The sequence below is a fragment of the Prionailurus viverrinus genome, chromosome C1, assembly GCF_022837055.1.
Source record: "Prionailurus viverrinus isolate Anna chromosome C1, UM_Priviv_1.0, whole genome shotgun sequence".
NCBI classification, from domain to species: domain Eukaryota; kingdom Metazoa; phylum Chordata; class Mammalia; order Carnivora; family Felidae; genus Prionailurus; species Prionailurus viverrinus.
In genome coordinates this window covers 188791980-188812786 of record NC_062568.1, presented here as the reverse complement: position 1 = coordinate 188812786, position 20807 = coordinate 188791980, and the positions used below count along the sequence as shown (strand labels likewise).

Genomic DNA, 20807 nt, shown 5'->3' with positions numbered 1-20807 from the left:
AAATCTGGGAGTATATATTTACAGGAAAAGCCAGGATTCAGTCACAGAGAGGAGGGGGAAAAGGGACAGGCTTCACCTGTGCACAGGGCATTGAGGTCGGAGTGGGAGGAGAGTGAATAAAGTACCTGCCTATTTAAAAATAAAGGTAGCAAGTGATGTATGTGACCTATATGAAGAAAACCCACAAAGCTGTTATATTTAGAGAAATGTAAGTAGATGAACAAAGAGAGTGACATGCCAGGTTTCCGGATGGGGAGGCTGTGTATTATAAAAATGTCTATTTTCCTCCAGTTAATTTATGGTTTAATAGGAGTGCACATACAAAATCCCAATAGGATTTTTTTTTTACTCTGACAAAATGATTCTAAAATTAATCTTGAACAACAAACAGATGAGAATAACAATGAATACTTCTGAAAGAAAAAATAATTAAGGGAGGAAGGAGGAGTTTTCGGCACTGCCAGATATTAGAACATATTATAAAACAACAATTAAAATTATTCAATGCCGGGGCCGAGATAGAAATAGAGCAGCAGGACAAAGCGTGTCTCAAGAAACAGACTTAACTACATGTGAGGATTCAGTGTGCGATAAAACAATTCATTTCCCTCAAATCAAAAGGGAAACGAATTGCTTAATGCATCGTGTTGGAAAACTGCTTAATAGTTTGGACCATACGTTATACATTCCTCTAAATAAACTCCAGATGGATTAACAAATTATATTTTTAAAAAAATCAAATTACTGACAAATAACCAAAAATAGGACAGACCGCTTCTCAGATCCGTGGCAGAATGATAACTCTGTCAGCTTTGAAAAGAGATCACAAATATTGAGGGTTTGTCTATATAAAACAAATGCACAATGCAAAATAGGAAAAAAAATAAAATGAAATGAAATAAAATAAAGGAGTGGGGGAAACAAGAGATTGGGAAAACACATGTATCAAATACCGCAAAGAGTTTCTACCCACAGTATAGGAAGAGTACCTTCAAATTGGGAAGGAAAACACCAACACAACACCGTTGTGGCCACATGTCAGTACAGATAGTTGCTACACAGGGACTACAAACACCAAGCGCTCCTGTCCCCTCGAGACAGGAATGGACCCAGGCTGGCTGGAGGGAAGCCAGGACTGGCATCTCTGTCGAGGTTCCTGTGACAGAAATCCTGATGCCACTTTCATATCCCTTGGCCCAGCAGGGACATACCTCTGGCCCATGGGTACCCAGCGGTCTCTCTCCAGATGCTACTCCCATGGACCCACACCTTCCTTCTTCCACTCACATCCGTTTGGCAGCGGCCAACTCCTTTAGGAAGCACCCAAAGCAAGGACCCAGATGGGGGGTGCATGCATGTAGGCATATGTGTGCATCAATGAATCCATTGAACACCCCCTGCTGCATAGGCCCGACCCCCATGGCTTCTCTCAGAACCCAGTGCTGCCCCCCTGGATGTTCCTGTTCCAACAGGAGAACCACTCTGCCCTCCCATCCTTTAGGCCCCACTGTTCTAACAGCGATGACTTCTCTATGCTCCATGAGAAGGCGGGCTGTTGCTCACCCGTTCAGCACCCGCTACGATATCTGCCGCATCACAGGCACTCAGCCAATAGGTGTTAAATAAAAGAATGAATCTTTGTGGGGCAGATCCTAAATGCGTCTGTATCACCAATGCTTTCTAAATGAAAAACTAAATTTTGAACCACAAGAGCCCACTTTAATTTACATAATTATGTCTATCTCTACATCAGAGCAAGCTCTGTGATTCATCAGAGCGAGCTGTGTCCGATTCATCTCTGGATTTGTAGCACTTATCATGACATTTGGCACTTTAGAGAAGTCGACCAGGGATATATACAACTTATACTTATTAAATTAGCAATTTTTTAAAAGGTCACGCAAATAACTTGAGGTCTGGTGATGTAGATAAAGGTTGCAAGCAATACGTCATACGACCTACATGAAGAAGACCACCAAGTTGTTGTATCTAGAAAAGTGAAAGCACATGAACATGAAAGACAGAGATGTCATGTTTCTGGGTGGGAAGGCAGCATATTATATGAATCTTATTCTTCATCACATAACTTTTGTTACTGGCATTAGGAACTGGAACAGCAATTTGGGGGAGCAATGTAAGAGTGTACGTCAAGAGTCATAAAAGTGTTCATGCTCTGGCCTGATAACCTCACTCCTGGAAATCTAACCTAAGGAAACAGTTCAAGAGAAAAAAGAAGAAAGCCATGTGCATGAAGATGTTCATCACAGCTTTATGTAAAGTAACTGAACGTAACCGTTTGACTAAGTCATGGCTCCCTCCACTACACAGAATATTCCACAGATGCTCTAAGAACGAAAAGTATGAAAGACACGCAGCAACGTGATAAGACCCACAACACGATGTGAACTTTAAAGCACAGAATGTGAGATATGTTCACTTCGACGAAAACCACACAAAATATGTGTGTGCAGCAGCAAGGATAGAACAAAAATGGCCAAGTCTGAAATTAGTTTTGGTTTAAGGAAGTAACATTAAGAGTGTTTTACTTGTTTAAATCTTTAAATTTATTTAAGCTTTTTAATACTAGAATATACCACGAGCCTGTGCTGAGTATTGATCCTTGAGCTCCAGATACTTCCTGGACGAGTTCCGGCACAGTATACAGGGCACGGCACTAAGAGATTATCCCTTCAACCCCATCCCCAGATGAGCCAGATCATTCCCAGAGGCCCCCCAGGTTCCAATTTGACCAGGAACAGCCATATCCTCTTATGCAGCTTACTCTGTATACAGTCGGTGCTCAATATATCAAAGATGGATGGATAAATGGATGGGTAGAAGGAATGAAAAAAAAGTGAAGATTAGGGAAAGGCTTGGGCGCCAGTATATTGCATATTGGTATACAACATTCATACAGTTCCAACAAGGGCCGTGGGTCCAGACTTCACGAATTTTTTTTTTAATGCTTGTTAATCTCTGAAACTGCATGGGAGGGATTCAGCCAACAGTTTGCCTGTGTGCTCTGGGCCTAGTATTTTTGTCCTAAGGCTTCTTTGTCCTTCCTGCTGCAGGTGAGCCCTTGGATTCTGCAAATCCAGAGCAGTGGAGAGAGGATGGGGTTTGGAGTAGGAACCCTGCTCTGTCAATTAACACTTCAAATTCCAGCCCAATGCTTGGTGGTTCTATGACTTCTGAGCTAGTCACCTCATCTCCTTGAACTTTGTTTTCATCGGTAAAATGAGAGAGTAAATATTCCAAAGCTGTAGGGAAGATTTTCTATCTTCCCAATGACATAAAACATTTGATACTGCCATCCTCCTTTACCCCCAGGTTTCTCACCATGATAATCCTATAGACTTTAATCATAGCCTCATTTAAAATGCTAAAACACAGATTTCCTCATATTTAGAATTCAATAAGCCCAGGGTATCTTAGACTTGGGGTTCTCAATCTTGGGTGGTTTTTGCCTCAGGGGATATTTGGCCATGTCCAAGAGGGAGACATTTTGGTTGTCACAACTGGCAGCGGGAGGGCTGTGTGTGCCACTGTCTTCTCGTGGGTACAGGACATGGATGTTGCTAAAACAATGCACAAGACTGCCCCTCCACCGCCAAAAGAATGATCTGGTCCAAAATGTCAATAGTGCTGAGGTTGCGAATTCAGATGACCCTATGACCCCGTCCACTCCTTTGTCCAGATGTGTGTGTATGTGTGTGTGTCCAGCGTGGGGGAGGGTGGGGGGCTTAGTGGGACAAACTCAGGGGAATAGGGACAGGAGGGTCGTACTAACAGACCATTTCCTGAAGCGTACCTGTGTGGAACACCCTCCTTTACCTGTCAACTCTTCAAGGCCCAGCTTAAGCCCTGGTTCCTCTGTGACATTTTCTTTGGGTGCCCAAGGACCCATTTCTCCTCCCCTTGGTCTCTCAGGGTTTGGCTGCTGATTCACAACTTACACCGTATCCATCCCAGTAGGCCCTGCCTTCCCATTTCACACATACGCTACATACATTAGGAACTGAGCAATTAGGATTCACACCTTCCTTGAGTGGTTTACAAAATGGCGTAAGAAAGCCTGCATTTGTGCAGTCTTGGCATATCTCTGGTGAAGCCTGTTTTGAAACTTCTTCTGCAAGTGGCTGCTAATGGACTGATAATTGGTTTCCTGCCTTCCTTATGAAGTGTGAAGCATTCTGCTAGCCTGTCAACAAAGCATCAAATATCGTGCACCACCATCAGAGTTATTTGTCTCTTCCTTCCCATTGTATCTCTTATGGTAGAAGAATAACCGGATGCAGTTGTGTGGAGAAGGTTCCCAATTCTTTTGCAAGGAACGGGGTGAGATGGGCAGGGCTCTGGGAGAGTGAAGACACTGTGCAGCCTGGCCAGAGTGTTCTCACCAGGACACCAGCTTGAGCACATTTTCTAGGCAGGGGCCGAACAGCTCCGAATCCACTGTGTGGTGCTGAGACAGGATGGGCGCTCAGTAAATATTTTCAGATGGGTGGAAAGTGGTACTACCTCCAACTGATTCTGAGCGGCAATCCCTGGAGATGGGAATTAACCAAGGAGGAAGAGAGTAACAGGAGAGAAGCTGGTTCCATCTTTTCTTTCAAAATGCTTTTCATTGTGAGAAACATCATCTTCTTTAAAACCTAGATGAAAAAGACCATCTACTGAGCACCTACTACCGCGAGGGCAGCTCAAACGCCAATGGAATGATTCTGAAGTCTCTGCTTGCTACAGAAAATGTTTCGAAACATGAAGGAAAGAGTGTGTATGGTCTCAGCAGGGCAATTCCCTAGTAAAGAGCTGTTTTGAAGAAAATGTTTCAAGAGAAGAACAAGGCCCCACTTTGCATTTCTTTGGACAATTGTTCACAGAAATCTGAACCATCAAACTCTTTCTCCAATCTCCTTCTAAATGCTAAGAAGGAAAGGAGGGTTTGTCTGCTAAATATTGTACTAATATTTATTGTGACAACGCATGGTGAAATTTAGGGTGTTTACGCTGACTTTTGCTAGAGGTGCTTTCGTACGTACATTTCATCACTACATTATACGATTCAGAGACTGTATGATTTGATATTTTTAGAGATGCTTCTAGATCACACACTATGACACGTTTGATCTAAGGTCAGGAGTGGAGCCCCAGTTTAACATGTCCCTCAATCAAAGTACATGACCCGCTCTGTCAGTGACCCACTTTTCGGAAGTGGTTTCCAAGCACTCATTGTGGGCAGTGAGGACTGTTTGTGCCATAGTCATCTTGTTCCAGAGATACGATCAGAGAGAGGTATGGAATTTGGGGAGCCAGAACAGAGTGCTACCACACTGGGTGGATTAGTAAACCAAAACCAGAGAGAAGATGCCCTGGCCATAGTCATGATGCTGAGCCAGGACTGAGAAACAAGTCTCCAGAGTTTGAATCCAAAGCCATCTCTGTGCACTGGGGCTTCTTAGTGCCGTCTCTCACTACCAGTTAGACTGTGAGCAACCTGAGGGCAAAGCCCGCCACCTGTGGAAGTGTCAGTTTAGGGGCTGGGGACTCAGTGGAGAGCTGACAGATGGCGCTCCTTTGACTTCATGCAATAGGAACGTGACCTTGCTGTGTGGTGCAAAAAGGCATGGGGGCCAGCTGGCTCTCTCCAGCCTCCTTCATAAAGCCAGCATCCCTGAGACTCAAGCTGTGTTCTGTTACACCCAAATGACCAGAAAAACCTGAGCAATGGGAGTGCCTAGGGGATGCCAACCCCCTACATCCCAGAACCATCCAGAGGAAGAAATACCGTGCTTGCCCCCCAGAGTGTCTCCTTCACAGTTCTCATCAATAAGCCTCAGGCTCCTCTTCCTTACTTGAAACCACAGAATGTACCGCTCCACATGTGCCAGGTTGGCTCTGCCCTTGTTCCTTCTCAGCTGTTTGTAAGCAATGCCCAGCTCACTGGAGGCTGCCTGCCTCATTCCTGGAAATGAAGGGCCTGCTGACAAGCACTTCATGACCCTTTGCTCTTACTGAAGGTTCTAGAAAGATTTCCTAAAGCTCCTCCTAAGGGCCAAAGAGTCCAGTAAATTCTTGGAGGACTTGAGTGACAGCCTTCAGGTAGTGGTCTGCTACCCGCATCTCTCAGCTTGCGAGGCAGGAAATTTTATCCTGTCCTAAGACGCCAGCTGGCTCTGTTACCCACTTCATTCTACTGGCTCTCTGCTCCAGAGGCCTGACCCTCTTCCACTTGTCCTTGCCTTGTTTCATCTAATGGATTTCAGAGATAAAGCCCCACAACGCCTGGGGCTCCCACAGTCTGTACCTTTGCCGACTGCCTCCAGAGGCAGGTTGCCTGCCTCCAACCTGCTGGGTAGAGCCCTGCTCCGTCCACCCACTCTGGCCTCATTCCCGCTGGTCCTGGGCTGTTCTGTCCCAGGCTCCCCTGCCTCTCCTGGCCCCAGTCCCTCTGGTTCCCAGTGTGCTATGAGGCCAACACCGTTGGGCACTATATTCTAACCACATCCAGCCACAGAGATGGGCAGATTTCATGCAATTTTATTTTTTTGCAACAAGGGTGTATCCAAGGGCGATTTGATGTATATCTAAGAGCAATTTGTTCTTGAAATCTCTTCAAGAATTTCCACACAAACTCACAAGTCATCACAAATGCTCTGTCAAAACAAAGTGATTTTTCTGTTTGAAAAGGTATGACCCAAACTCACCGACTCGTATACCAAAGTCTCAGTCCTAACTGACGTTCCCTCATAACCCCCAGGTTATTCTCTCCCCCAGCCCCGGGCGGGGTGGGGGGTGGTGCAGTCTAGTATGTGTAGCACCTGGAGACCCAGAGCAGCCCACTGCAGTGGGAGAAATGATCAGAGGGTCAGGCTTCCGCCCTCCCCTGCAAGAAGCAGATGGAAAGAGACGGAGGAGGTGGGGTGGCGAAGCTTGGGAGAAGAAGACGTGGTAGCCCAGAGAAGAGTGAGCCTTTGATTTCTCAACAGAGACCAAGCGGGCTCCGCTCTTTGCTGTATACATCCCCTCACACTTGCCAATCCCACCAGGCCCAGGACCTAAAGTACAATTTGTGCCAGAAGGTAAGGTCATACCTTCCCAGAGGAAGAAAAAAGGGCCTCCTTGTTATCTCCATTGGATGGGCACTCCAAAGGATCAACAATCCAAAGACAGCTTGATTACCCATCCCTCCCTAAATCCAATCCAAGAGGAAGCAATTTGAGGAAAGCTTCTCATATCCTGGCAAGGCTGTGGTTTCCCACAGTACGCAGAGGCTGGTACAGAGTTGACAGTCTTACAAACTTGCCCGTCCCTTCCACCCTGGTTTGATTGTATGGTGTCACTGGCGGCAACAAGAGTGAGGAGCAAATGTCTGGCTCAGAGCCTGGTGGGTCAAGCCCCAGTGGCCTCTACCTTGCTCTCAAGGATCACCACGGAAGGGAAGACGATGTTGAAGAAGGCCCCCAAATGTCAAGATCGATCATTCTCGGTGCCACAGTCTACGTTACTGCCAGAAAGGAGGACCCAACCAGCAACGCTGGGAGGAAAAGAAACCAACCAGAAGCTGTTGTTATGACCCGCAAGGTTCCCAAGGATGGGGCCCTGGAATTAGCTGGGAAACGGGGCCCCCTGCCTCTTGATGAAGACCCCAAAGCGGCCTCCTCCCCGCTCACTTACACACGCAGCCTGGCTTCTTAGCCGACCACTGGTTATTCTTTTGGCACGTGATTGCCTTCTGCCCCACCAGCTCAAAGGCAGGCTGGCACTCAAACTTGAGTGTGTCACCGTGGCGGAACCGGGAGCCTTCCCTTCGGCCGTAGGCAGGGATGCCAGGATCGCCACAGCTGCCCTGCTCGATCTCTGAAAGACAGGAAGAAGAGAAAACAGACACGAAAGGTGACTTCCGACCTCTCTTGGAGCCAGAGGCCCACGTTACATGCTCTGCTGTACCTCTGCCAGGAGTCAGTGCTCAGAGTGGCACAGGCAGGACCTTTCATGAGAAATCTTGCCTTGCCCTGTTTAAAACTGCATCCTGGGCCTGTTGGCCAACCAGATGTCTTCTTTAGAGAAGTGTCTATTCATGTTTTCTGCCCATTTCTTCACTGGGTTATTTGTTTTTCGGGTGTGGAGTTTGGTGAGCTCTTTATAGATTTTGGATACTAGCCCTTTGTCCGATATGTCATTTGCAAATATCTTTTCCCATTCTGTTGGCTGCCTTTTAGTTTTGTTGGTTGTTTCCTTTGCTGTGCAGAAGCTTTTTATCTTCATAAGGTCCCAGTAGTTCATTTTGGCTTTTAATTCCCTTGCCTTTGGGGATGTGTCAAGTAAGAAATTGCTACGGCTGAGGTCAGAGAGGTCTTTTCCTGCTTTCCCCTCTAGGGTTTTGATGGTTTCCTGTCTCAACGTCGCTCCTCATCAGGGAAATACAAATCAAAACCACACTCAGGTATCACCTCACGCCAGTCAGAGTGGCCAAAATAAACAAATCTGGAGACTATAGATGCTGGAGAGGATGTGGAGAAATGGGAACCCTCTTGCACTGTTGGTGGGAATGCAAATTGGTGCAGCCACTCTGGAAAACAGTGTGGAGGTTCCTCAAAAAATTAAAAATAGACCTACCCTATGACCCAGCAATAGCATTGTTAGGAATTTACCCAAGGGATACAGGAGTACTGATGCATAGGGGCACTTGTACCCCAATGTTTATAGCAGCACTCTCAACAATAGCCAAATTATGGAAAGAGCCTAAATGTCCATCAACTGATGAATGGATAAAGAAATTGTGGTTTATATACACAATGGAGTACTACGTGGCAATGAGAAAGAATGAAATACGGCCCTTTGTAGCAACGTGGATGGAACTGGAGAGTGTTATGCTAAGTGAAATAAGCCATACAGAGAAAGACAGATACCATATGTTTTCACTCTTATGTGGATCCTGAGAAACTTAACAGAAACCCATGGGGGAGGGGAAGGAAAAAAAAAGAGGTTAGAGTGGGAGGGAGCCAAAACATAAGAGACTCTTAAAAACTGAGAACAAACTGAGGGTTGATGGGGGGGTGGGAGGGCGGGGAGGGTGGGTAATGGGTATTGAGGAGGGCACCTTTTGGGATGAGCACTGGGTGTTGTATGGAAACCAATTTCACCATAAATTTCATATATTGAAAAAAAAATAATAAAATGCCAGCAAAATTTTAGAACAACAACAACAAAAAAACTGCATCCTGGGAGCGCCCAGGGGGCTCAGTCAGGTAAGTGTCTGACTCTTGATTTCACAGTTTGTGGGTTCAAGCTCCACATTGGGCTCCACGCTGACACCATGGAGCCTGCTTAGGATTCTTTCTCTCCCCCTCTCTTCACCCCTCCCCCACTAAAACTCCCACTCTCTGAAAATAAACAAACTTAAAAAAAATAAAATAAAATAAAACTGCATCTTGGGATGAATGTGCCTTCCAGCTGACAAATGCCAGAGACTCTGTGTCCACACAGAGAACACTAGGTGCTTGGATATTTTCATTCAGTGAAGGTGGGTCTACATTCTTTATGAGATACCTGTCTCGGAGCTAACAGATCTCAGTCTGGAGCTTACTGAACTTGACTCCGCGCTCAGATGACTAGATAGACCTTCAGCTCAGTCCATTCCTGAGCAGCAAAGACAAGCATGAAATGAGAAGGCTTTACTGGCTGCCATTCCCCAAACCAGAGATTAAGTGAGAATCAATATTCGCTGCCTTCTGACATGGAAGCACTTTCCCGAATTTTTTTTTTTTAATTCAATTGAAGATGGTGTAGGTAAAATGGAACAAATGACTAAGAATGCCTTTAAAGTTCATTGGATTCCACGGTGGTGAGTCACACACCAAGTGGGTTCCCTGAGACAGCTCGGGGGGGCGGGAGGAGGTGCGGGCACGGTGGGGCATGATGGGCCGGCCGCCTTACAGGACAGTTAGACCCTGGAGACTTCAGGAAAGGAGTATGCCCTGGCCAAGTCCCTGGAGCTTCCTCCGGAACCCTGTGCTTGGTGCTGTGAGAGATGGAGTGGAAAGGAGGGGCGAAGGGGATGGAGGGGAGGAAGGAGAAGAGGAGGAGGAGCTGTTCCCAGGGAGGAAGGCATCTTGCAGGAAAGACAGGGAGTTATGGACAAAGGGACAGATAGCGAGGTGAGGGTGGTAGGGGCCTGTGATTTGGAAGAGAGGCCACTGGAGTAACCAGGGAAGTTTGTTGGACACCTTCCCAGGATCATCAGGCCAAAGGAACCCTGCCTTTGCCGTAGACACCATTATGAGCCATGGAGCCAGAGTCCCTGAAGTTGCTGTGCGTGACCCTATCAGGGATGACTCTCCAAAAATTTTCTTAGCACAACTGGTGGGTTTCTGTGGGCTGATCAGGCTAGCCCCATGCACTGCCTTATATGGACAGGCTCTTGACTGTCACATTCATATTACCCCGAAAACTAGGGCTTCCAGATCTCTGCTGAGAGTTGGCAGAACAAAGCATTCTTTGGCTAGAATCGTGTGTGTGTGTGTGTGTGTGTGTGTGTGTGTGTGTAGGCATCCGGAAGGAGCACTTAACTCAAATTTAGAGGGTGAGGCTGGAAACGCAGTGTGGGGAGTGAGACACTAAACTTTAGCACAAAATTTTAGGGGGCAACAAAAAAACCCCTCAGCAATCAAGATAAATAACATCTTCATGTTATTTTTTAACATTTTTAGAAAATCAAAATTAATGCATATAAATCAAGCCCACAAAGAAAAAAAAATAATCAGAACTTAAAGATCAGATCTGACCCAGCACTTGTGTGACTCGCTTCACTGGCCTCCCCCTAGTCCTGGCCATCTGAGTTTCTTATTATTTAAAATGTTGACATTTTTATCATAGATATTTTGCATTAATCTTGGTTTTAAAAAAATACTGCATTAAATTATTTAACTTAATTACTGAGTATTTTGGTGGCTTCTTTTCAATTCATGCCCAAGGTGGATGACTGCTTATCTCAGCTCAGTCCCATCAGGGAAGGCTTCTTGGAGAAGGTGATATCTAAGATGAGGCCTGAAGGCTGTGCAAGAGCCAGCAGGTGAAAGGAATAGGTGGGATTCATTGCAGCATTATTCACACTAGCCAAGACATGGAAACACCTAACTACCCATGAATGAATGGGTAAACAAAATATAGTAAATGTACACACACACACACACCACTGGAATATTATTCAGCTGTAAAAAAGAAAAAAGAAGAAAATCCTGATATTTTCAACAACATGGATGAAACTTGAGGGCATTATGCTAAGTGAAATGAGTCAGAAAAAAGACAAATACTGGGTGATCGCACTTATACGTGGAATCTAAAAACCCAAACTCATAAAACCAGAGAGTGGATTGCTGGTTGCCATGAGTGGGATAGGGTATAGTGGAGTAGGGAGGGGAAACCGATGAAGGGGGTCGAAGGGTACAAAGTTCCAGTTAGAAGGTGAAGAGGTTCCGGGATGTAATGTACAGCATAGTGGCTACAGTCAACAATATGGTATCAGATATCTGGAAGTTGTTAAGAGAGTAGATCCTAAAAGTTCTCAACACACACACACACACACACACACACACACATTGTGAGGTGTTGTGGTAGATGTGTTAACTAACCTGATTATGGTAATCATTTTGCCATACATACACATATCAAATCATCATGCTCTACACCTTAAACTTACACAATGTTATATGTCAATTATTAACTCAATAAAGCTAGAAAAAAAAGAAAGGAATGAGTGGGAGAAAGGGGGAGGAAGGGCCGTTCAGATGGAGAAGAGGCCATGCAAAGTCACAGGGGTGACACTGTTTGTAGGATTGCAATGAAAGCAGAGATAATAACTCATTAATCGTTATTATAACTAAGTTAGTTGTATGACTGATAATTCTAGTGCTGAATATGTGCTGGAAGCCACTCTGATCATTCTAATATTTCATCCTTATAGTAACCCTATGAGCTAGGTACTGTTATTCTCATTTTAAAGGTGAGGAAACTGAGGCCCAGAGAGATCATGCAATTATCCAAGGTCATCTGAGTTATCTCAGATCCAAACATATGGTTCCAGGGTTCTTACTGTTGCACCACATTGCCTTTCTACAAGTACAAGTGTAGATATTTTCTACAAGCTGGTGGGAGACGAGGCTGGAAAAGGTGTGCAGGGCCAACCCATGAAAGACACTGTATAATCTGCTAACAAGACTAGGTTGCAGATAGGAGGCAGTGGGGAGTTAACAAAGGGTTTCATTTTACTTAGCATTTCATACTGTGCATTTTATTTTATTTAAAAAAAATTTTAATGTTTATTTATTTTGAGAGAGAGAGAGAGAGAGAGAGAGAGAGGAGGGGTAGAGAAAGGAGACACAGAATCTGAAGCAGGCTACAGGCTCTGAGTTGACAGCACAGAGCCCAATGTGGGGCTTGAACTCATGGACTGCGAGATCATGACCTGAGCCGAAGTCAGACGCTTGGCCAACTGAGCCACCCAGGTGCCCCTCATATCGTGTATTTTAAAAGATCACCCTGACTGTTATCTGCAGAATGGTCTGGGGGCAGCAATTCTGGAGGCAAGGGGATCATTCATTCATTCAGCAAACACACAAATGTCTACTTAGTGTAAGTCACTGTGCTGGGCACTGGGGGTGCAACAGAGAACAAGGCAGACACAAGCCCTGCCTCCATGAAGTTTCTATTCTGGTGGGAGGCTCACAATAAGGTGGGGGATGTTTTGGTGACATCCTGGACTGGGCAAAGACAGAGCGGATGGGGAGAGGTAGACAGATTTGGGAGGTGGGACAGCAGGAAGCCACAGGCTATCCTGAGAGTGAGCACGCCAGGGATAAAGGAGAGGCCAGGGTCTACAATGCCTGAGGGTTTGGCCTGGGCACCTGGGTGCACACTCACTGAGACAAAAATGCAGGGAGAAGAGCAGGTGTGTATGGTCATCAGTAAGGCATGCGGAGTTTTGGGGATGCCTGTGATACCTCCAAGTGGACACATCTAGCAGAAAGTGGCTACATGGGTCTTAAGTTGAGGAGAAAAGTCTAGTGTAGGGGTGCATAATTTGAGATTCAGCTCACATATGATAAAAGAAGCCATGAGAAGGATGTGACCACCCACAGAGAGTGAGATGTCAGTCCTGGACAGAATAGTTAGGAATACTGGATGGCCCAGTGGAATGCTGGACTGAAATCCTGGCAGAGCAGGGTCACAGAGGCTTGGAGAAAAATGGTTTTCGAGGAGCAGATCTCTAGCCTCGAAGGTTCAGGGAAGCTTAGGTGGGGCTGACAAGCAGGTTAGAAGAAGGAGGTCACTGCTGATACTGGCAGGAGTGGTTGCATACAGTGATGGGGCCATATGCAATGGGAGAAGAGAAAGATGATACAGGAGGAACAGATGACTTTTAAAGGAGCCATTTCTTGGAAGTGAAGGAATAGAGAGAGCTTAGGTGGTAACTTGTGAGGAACATGGCCTTGAAGTAGGCAGCTTAAACATATTTTTAAGATCAGAGAAATTTAACCACATTTAAATGCTAGGGAAGGAGACAGACAGGCAAACAGACAGACACACAGAGTAAATGGCTAACTGAAGATTTGGAGGACAGATGGGGATGACAGCCGGAGGCTCTGGGGCAGGTAGGGCAGGGGACCCAGAGCACACTGCAGGATAGCCTGAGCCAACAGGAAGCTCCTTCCTGCATGACAGGAAGGAGGAGGTGATCACTAAGCTTTCAGGTATGGTGTGGGAGGATGAAGGAGGTCCTGCGATGGCACAGGCTCTACTTCCCAATGGAGGAATGGTTCATGGTCATTGCTGAAGGACAGGGCCTGCTTGTGGGGAAAGGGATTTAACATTGACGAGAATGTCTGAGGCACTCACACTGGATAAGATCATGGCTGGATGGACTGCCACCTAGCGCCTAAGGAGGGTGGAGATGATGCATGTACGGGGCGCCCCCGAGCAGCTCAGTAGCTTGGTGCATGCAGAAGTGGAGAAAGGGGGCTCCAGGACTGATGGAGGGGTGGGGTTTGGAGAAAGGGAAGGCCACTGGGGCAAGGAGCTGAGGATCCCATTACAAGAATGGCAGAGGTGTACCCTTGGGGCTCAGGCTAATGGGGGTGGGGGGATGGAGGGGGAAGCAGGAGGGGCTGGGGTATCGGGAGGCCAAGAGAGGATGATGATCAGGAGCAGAGTGGGTAGGGAGAGCTGAGGGGACAAAGGGCCCGGCGCAGGCTGGGTGCAGCTCAGATTTCAGAGGTGCTGGAGAGCAAGGTCCAGCTGCAGCCAGAGGGCAGCACTATGAAGTGAGAAGGTCAAGTGGCTGGAAGGCAAGGTGACGGCAAGACTTGGGGTAGAGAGGAAGAGGCTGGTGGCACTGATGGGAGGGGACAAGAGCCAGATGTGGTGACAGCATGAGATCCAGGGAGATGGGGGACACATGGCCAGAATGGCACTGGAGGATGAACTGTAAACCTGCCTCTCAAACGTGAAGTTCGTGGGGACTGGCACAGGAGAGGGCTACCGGGTAATGGTAGCCCTCAAGGGGAAGTCAGATTTAAGAGAGCACTTGGTGAAGAGGTCCAGAATAAGAGAGGGATATGTGTAGGGTCGGGACTGGGTGTAGGGGAGAAGAGGAGAGCAGGGTGGCTGGAGAGTTTGACAGAGGGGCTAGTGGCTGGCTTGTGTTCCTCAGACGCTCCTTGTCTTTGTCTGGGCCTTCCCTCCAAGCCCAGGGCCAACCTCTGCTGGAGGCACAGGGACCCAGGCCCCTCGCCCTCTCAGAGAAGGCTCCCTGTGCTCCTCTGCCTGCCTGAAAGGCACTTGACCTTGACCCACCCGGTCTGACCCAGTCTGATGTCAGGGCCCAGAAAAGCAAATTGATAAACCAAATTTTGACTTGGAGAAAATCATGCATGCAATTTCTATCATCTGGTTAATATAATTCCATTTTATAAGACTTGCTCCCTCTCTCTCTTTCTCTCTCTCCCTCCCTCCCTCTCTCCTTTTGCCTACAAAAAGCAAGCTGGCAAACATGAGGTGAGTGCTTCAGAATTCCACTGTGATGGGCTCGCCGCTCGAAGTATTTGCTCTCCATTTGCTTGGCGGCTTTATCCCCATCATCTGTGATCAACCTTACAGTCTTCTTCTGGGTTTTTCCATTTCTAATACCAAATTGGAATTCTCTTTCATGACAACGTCTGTCCAGGAGCGATTGCATCATGTCTCTCTAAATCCACCATCTGATTGCTCCGAGAAGGACAGCGCCACTCGGAGGAGGAAGGGGGGTCCAAGCTTGGGCTGTGACTTGCTGCCTTTCCAAAGGGGTAGTACTTCATTTGTCCCTTCATCTAGTCACTGTGCCCTCAGCCTGGGCTACCCCCTCCTCTCCTCCCCTTTTTACGTGGCCGACTCGTCACTCTGTGGATTAGCTTAAGAGGCCACCTCAGAGATGCTTTCCCTGACCATGCACCTTATGTGGTTCCCGCTTTCTTGCCTCTCCTGGCTCCCCATCTTTTCCTTCATGACACTGCCTTGATTCATGTGATTAGTTACTGTTCTAGACACTTGGGGGTATAGCAGTGGGGAAAAAAGGACAAGAATCTCTGCCCCCAAGATGATTACTGTCTGATGGGTGTGAAGGACATAATGATTCACCCACTCTGCCCCCCCGCTCCCGCTGGCTGCCAGGTTGGCTCCCCTGTTTCCTGTCCACTGGAATGTCAGTCCTACAGAGGCAGGCATTGGTTATGCGTTATTGACTCAGTTCAGCGCTTGGAACACAGAGAACGCTGTTTAACGTTCGAATCCAGCTAACAGGTGCTGCGTGGAAACTGTGCCAAATGCCATGCTCAGCACTACAGACAGACAGTGGCGTGACCCATGGTCCCTGCCCTTAGAGAGTCACAGTCAAATGGCTGCAGAAGTTATGTACAAGGGAAATGATGAGGGCAAGGGAGGAGGTGTGCACCTGACCACACAACCTTTGGGAGAGCAGAGGAGGAAACTCAGAGGGAGTGGGAGAGGCAAAGAGGCTTCACTGAGGCTGCCAAGCTGGAAACCTGGGAATCAGCCTGGATTCTGCCTTCCCCTCCCCACCTGCAGCCTCACTAACTGCCTTATCCTGGCCCCCCTCCGAAACATCCCAGCATCCTCTGCTCTCCAGCCCCTCTCTCACTGTTCTAGTCTACCCTCTACCTGGATGGTGGCATCAGGCGAGAGTGGGTCCCCTGCCTCTTGCCTCTATTCTGTACTCAGCAAAGCAGGCTGAGATGGCTCCGAAAGAAAAATCCCATCATTACTATGCCCTGTTCATTGATTCTTTCATGGCTGCCTAAAATCCACAGATTAAACCCCTAACAGCTTGACGTGGCAGGATCTTGCCTACCCCCTCCCACTCCAGACTCATCTTTGGCCATCACCGACCCTGAGATTTATGCATCCCCAAACTGAGCGGTCTGTGGAGAGACAAAACAGTGCAGTGGTGATGAGCAGAGATCTAAATCCTGGCCCTGACATAAGTAGGAGATCTTGCACATTTCCTATTCTCCCCGAGCCCTATTTTTGTCATCTGTAAAATGGAAATGGTAATAACGCCCACCTTTCAGGGTTGTTCTGAGGATTTAATGAACTTATGTGTAGAAGACAATTGTCAAAATGCCTGGCACATGGCACGTAACCAGTAACCAGTAGGTGTTTCCCCATACTCATTATCACCCGGTGCCTGGTGGAGCCCAGCCGGCTCTCACATGGCTCTCACATGGCACCTGTGTCCTCTCTTCCTGAATGAACACCCCCTGCTCCTCTGTCAGATGAGGAATCGCCTTTAAGCGTCAGCTCAAGTGCTTCTTAATCTGGGATCTTCCCTCAAATCACCTAGGCAGACTTAGGGGATCTTTCTCTCTCACTCCCAGCCCTTTGGACAGTTTTCTGCCATGGCCCCATTGCTGTCATTTTTGGCATGCATGTTAAATGAAAAATTTCTTGAGGACCAAGACTGTTTTTGAAAAGTCTATACTACCAGCTTCTAGCAGAGTGGGAGGCACGGATGGAGCATTCAGTACATATTTGCAGGATGATGAGTGGCGGACAGAGAGAAGGATGGAAGGAAAGAAGCAGGAAGGAGGAATGAAGGAAGAGAGTATAGTATCTGGAGAATAGTTAGAAATTCACTGTGGCTGGAGGGGACAGTGAAGAGAGATGAGACCACAGAGAGGGTCTGAGGGGCACCGTGAAGAGCCTGGTTCCATGACTGAGGAGTCATCTATGTGTTGTCTTGGAGGCTATCAGTTCCTCAAAGCCAGGGGTCCCATCCCTTCTGCCCTCTGTATCTCCAGAACCAAGGACAGTATCTCACACATACTGAGTGGCCCAGACCCATTGTTCAATTAGCACAAACCCCTTTCGAGTGACGGAGACACTGTGGTGCTTAAGACAACCCCTGGGCATGCCTAGATCTCATGGATTTCCTTAGAACCACATCCCACTCCACTTCTCTGCTTCTGATGGGAAGGGTACAAGGAGGCTTGGGGCATAGTGCATCCTTCTGTATGTGCATCTGGGTTTTCATGCATCTCTTTGCAAAGGCTGTCACAAATTGGGTGGAAGTGTGGGTAGATGAAGTGGGTGACGTTCTTCCTTCCCCATCTCCTTCCTCCACAACACTATCATGGGGATGTCACAGCTGAAGGAGGTTAGGGACAGGGGGTAAATGTGGACATACAGAGCACTGGGGTTGCCTCCAAGCTGTTTGCATCAGCCCCAAGCTAGAGCTTGCTATTTGCAAAAGCCCGTGTATTTAGAGAGCATATCTCATGGACAAATTACTTCCTGCCAATTTTCTCTTCAGTATCATAATGCCAGTTTATTGCAGACCGCTTGCAGCCTGCCAAATTTTAATGGTGCAGCATTCTCTGTTGTTTGCCAACCCCCCGCCCCCAGGGGCCAGGACAGACTTGGGTACAGCGTGGATCCCACTGGGCTTTCCTGACAGCGGGAAACTGCTGCCTGCATCTAGCTAAACCCTAGCTCTCTGTGCCTGAGAAAGCTTTAAGGGTCTCATGGAAACTCAGGGAGTGTCTTAGGAACATGCTTAGTGTTATTCCTGGCAAGTTGGGGAGTTTGGGCCTCTCAGCTCATGGGGATAACGTACAAAGCAGAGGTATCCTGAATAGAGCTGACTGGAGGCGAAAAATGGCCTTGTGCTTGAAGCGAGGCAGGGTCCAAAAAGGAGTGGCACCAATGATGCCGGTCTGTTGTCCTTGGCCTTCTTTCCAGCCCAGCTCTGAGGCTGTCACTTTTAGGAAGTTCACCTATGTCTCCCAGCAACATTAAGTTCTTGGGAAGGGGGTGGAGGTGCGGGGGGCTAGTCTTGCCTGTGTTCTCCCTACTCACTCTCAGACTTCATGTTCTCTCTCTCTCAGGGACCTCTGACCAACTTGTTCTCATCCTTTACACAACTCTCCATTCCAGACACCTGTTCCTCCACAGAGCCTTCCCTGATGCCCTCAAGCAACGTTATCTGCCCCTCCTTGATATTTCCTCATCTTCTCGGACTTCCTTGACTCTACTGAACATAGGCTATGACTTAGGTGAAGGCAGAGATTTTCTTCTTGTCCTCAGGGCCCCAATGTCCTGAATAGTGTCTGCAACACACAATAGGAGCTTAAATAATATTGAATACACAGCTGACCTCATTTCCAACACGGGTCCCCGCTCTTGGGCATCCTTTCTGTATAATCTCTACTACCCTGCTCCTTCATTGTCTCCAGGGTCAAGGTCTCAGCTCCTTCCTTGCCTGTGCCAGCCAAATCCCCAGATTTAGCATTAGGCTGCCAGATTCCAGGCTCTGAGTCAGGAAGCAAGGAGACTCCCAGATTGATGCTAAAACTTGTTAGCAAGTTGTATGTAATTTTATAATGTTTCTGGTAAGTGCTAATTGCCTGTTCCTTAAATATTTCTTGTTCTACTGGGAAGCAAAGCAATTGCAACTCTGAATGCATTTCCTACAGCTGGCTGCCCCCATGGAGGGGGACTGAGTTCCAGGCTCCAAGTACTCAGATATTGATGGAGCCTGAGTCCCCTCCCCCACCCTGACCTGTGATTGTGACAAGCAGAACTGGAAGAATTTCTAGAAAGTAAATCCCCCAATTTTCCCACCCAGGGCTCACACTTTTAATGAGGGGAGGGAGGTTATACTGCAGTGCCACCTGCCGGCCCCAAGGAAGCTTCTCTTTACCTGAGCTGGGGCAGAGGGCATATTGATGATGATGGGGCCAGGAGTGCCTGGAGGGTGGTCTCTGCCCACGAATGCCTCATGCCACTTGTGGAACATCTACATCCTCCTATCACCGAGCCAAGGGGCCTGTCATGTATGGAATTCCCCAGAAGCAGATAAAAGGAGGGCTAGGATGGGGACGGAGGTCATTCTGAAGCTCTGGGCCAAGGGTGCAGGTTGGGAGAGGAGCTGCGGACCTGGGGAAGCAGGCAAGGGGGCAGGCTTTTAACTGTTTACTCTGGCTGGCCCTGAGGGGCAGGCTTTTAACTGTTTACAGGCTGGCCCTGTGTTGGGAGCCTCACTACACGGAGCCCTGGGAAGAACCCCCATGAGATCATTGTTTATCAGTCCACCTTCGCAGGTGAGAAAACTCAGAATCAAAGATATGGAAGGACTGGCTAAGACCACAGACAGAATCAATGGCAGAACTCAGTTACAAACAGAGTTTGTCTGACCCCAAAGCCAGGGGGACAACGGAGAATGCCTGGCTCTTGCATCTGAGCTCTGAGAGGCGATAAAATGGGCCGTGAGGGGATGGAGAGGGTGTGGAGGAAGGGTGTTTGGTTGTGCTTGTGTAGAAAGTCATTAAACCTTAATCTGAGAGCTTTTCTTTTTTTTTAATTTTTTTTTTTTAACGTTTATTTATTTTTGGGACAGAGAGAGACAGAGCATGAACGGGCAAGGGGCAGAGAGAGAGGGAGACACAGAATCGGAAACAGGCTCCAGGCTCTGAGCCATCAGCCCAGAGCCTGACGCGGGGCTCGAACTCACGGACCGCGAGATCGTGACCTGGCTGAAGTCGGACGCTTAACCGACTGCGCCACCCAGGCGCCCCAATCTGAGAGCTTTTCTGAACGCATGCTGTATGCCAGGCACTGGGCACTCTGTGGGTTCACAGGAGCCAGAATGTGGCTTGGAGTTACCATAAATGGAGAGTCTTGGATACCATGTGAATGATAACCCTAAGAGCGATGAGAAGTCATCATGAGGAATTTTTAAGTAGGAGAGAATTCTGCCAGATGTGGATCCTGGAAAGATCGCTGAGATGTGTGTGGCCGATGGTGGGTGGGGGAGGACTAGAGTCAGGGAGGCGAAGAAGAAGGACTGGGCCATCATTCAAGTGAGAGGTGATGACGGCCTCAGCCACGGGAGTGACAGAGGGGCTGGGACACTGCAGCAGGAGAACTGACAACCTGGGAACTGAGTCAGAGATGAGAGAGCGAGAAGAAGGAGGAGGAGGTGAGGCCCAGTGATGGTATGGATGGTGGCACAATTCATCAACACGCGGACACTAGAGCAGGGGGTGTGGCATGGGGGTGGAGATGGTGAGCTCAGTTTGGGTGATGTTAATGGACTGAACCTGTGTGTCTTCCCCAAATTCATATGGTGAAGTGTTAACCTCAAATGTGCCTGTATTTGGAGATGGGGCCTCTAAGGAAGTAACAGAGGCTAAATGAGGCCCTAGGGGTGGAGCCCAAAGCCGATAGGATCAGTGTCCTTATAAGAAGAGACACTA

The 20807-nt window shown here is 47.8% G+C and overlaps 1 protein-coding gene across 1 annotated transcript in view; it reads right to left on the bottom strand.

The window, feature by feature from the left end:
- CSMD2 (CUB and Sushi multiple domains 2) overlaps positions 1 to 20807 on the bottom strand; it is a 600812-nt gene that overhangs the window by 244869 nt on the left and 335136 nt on the right. Inside the window, exon 13 of the mRNA XM_047870009.1 lies at positions 7678 to 7860. Coding sequence (XP_047725965.1) covers positions 7678 to 7860 — 183 coding nt within the window. The remainder of the gene's footprint in view (positions 1 to 7677; positions 7861 to 20807) is intronic.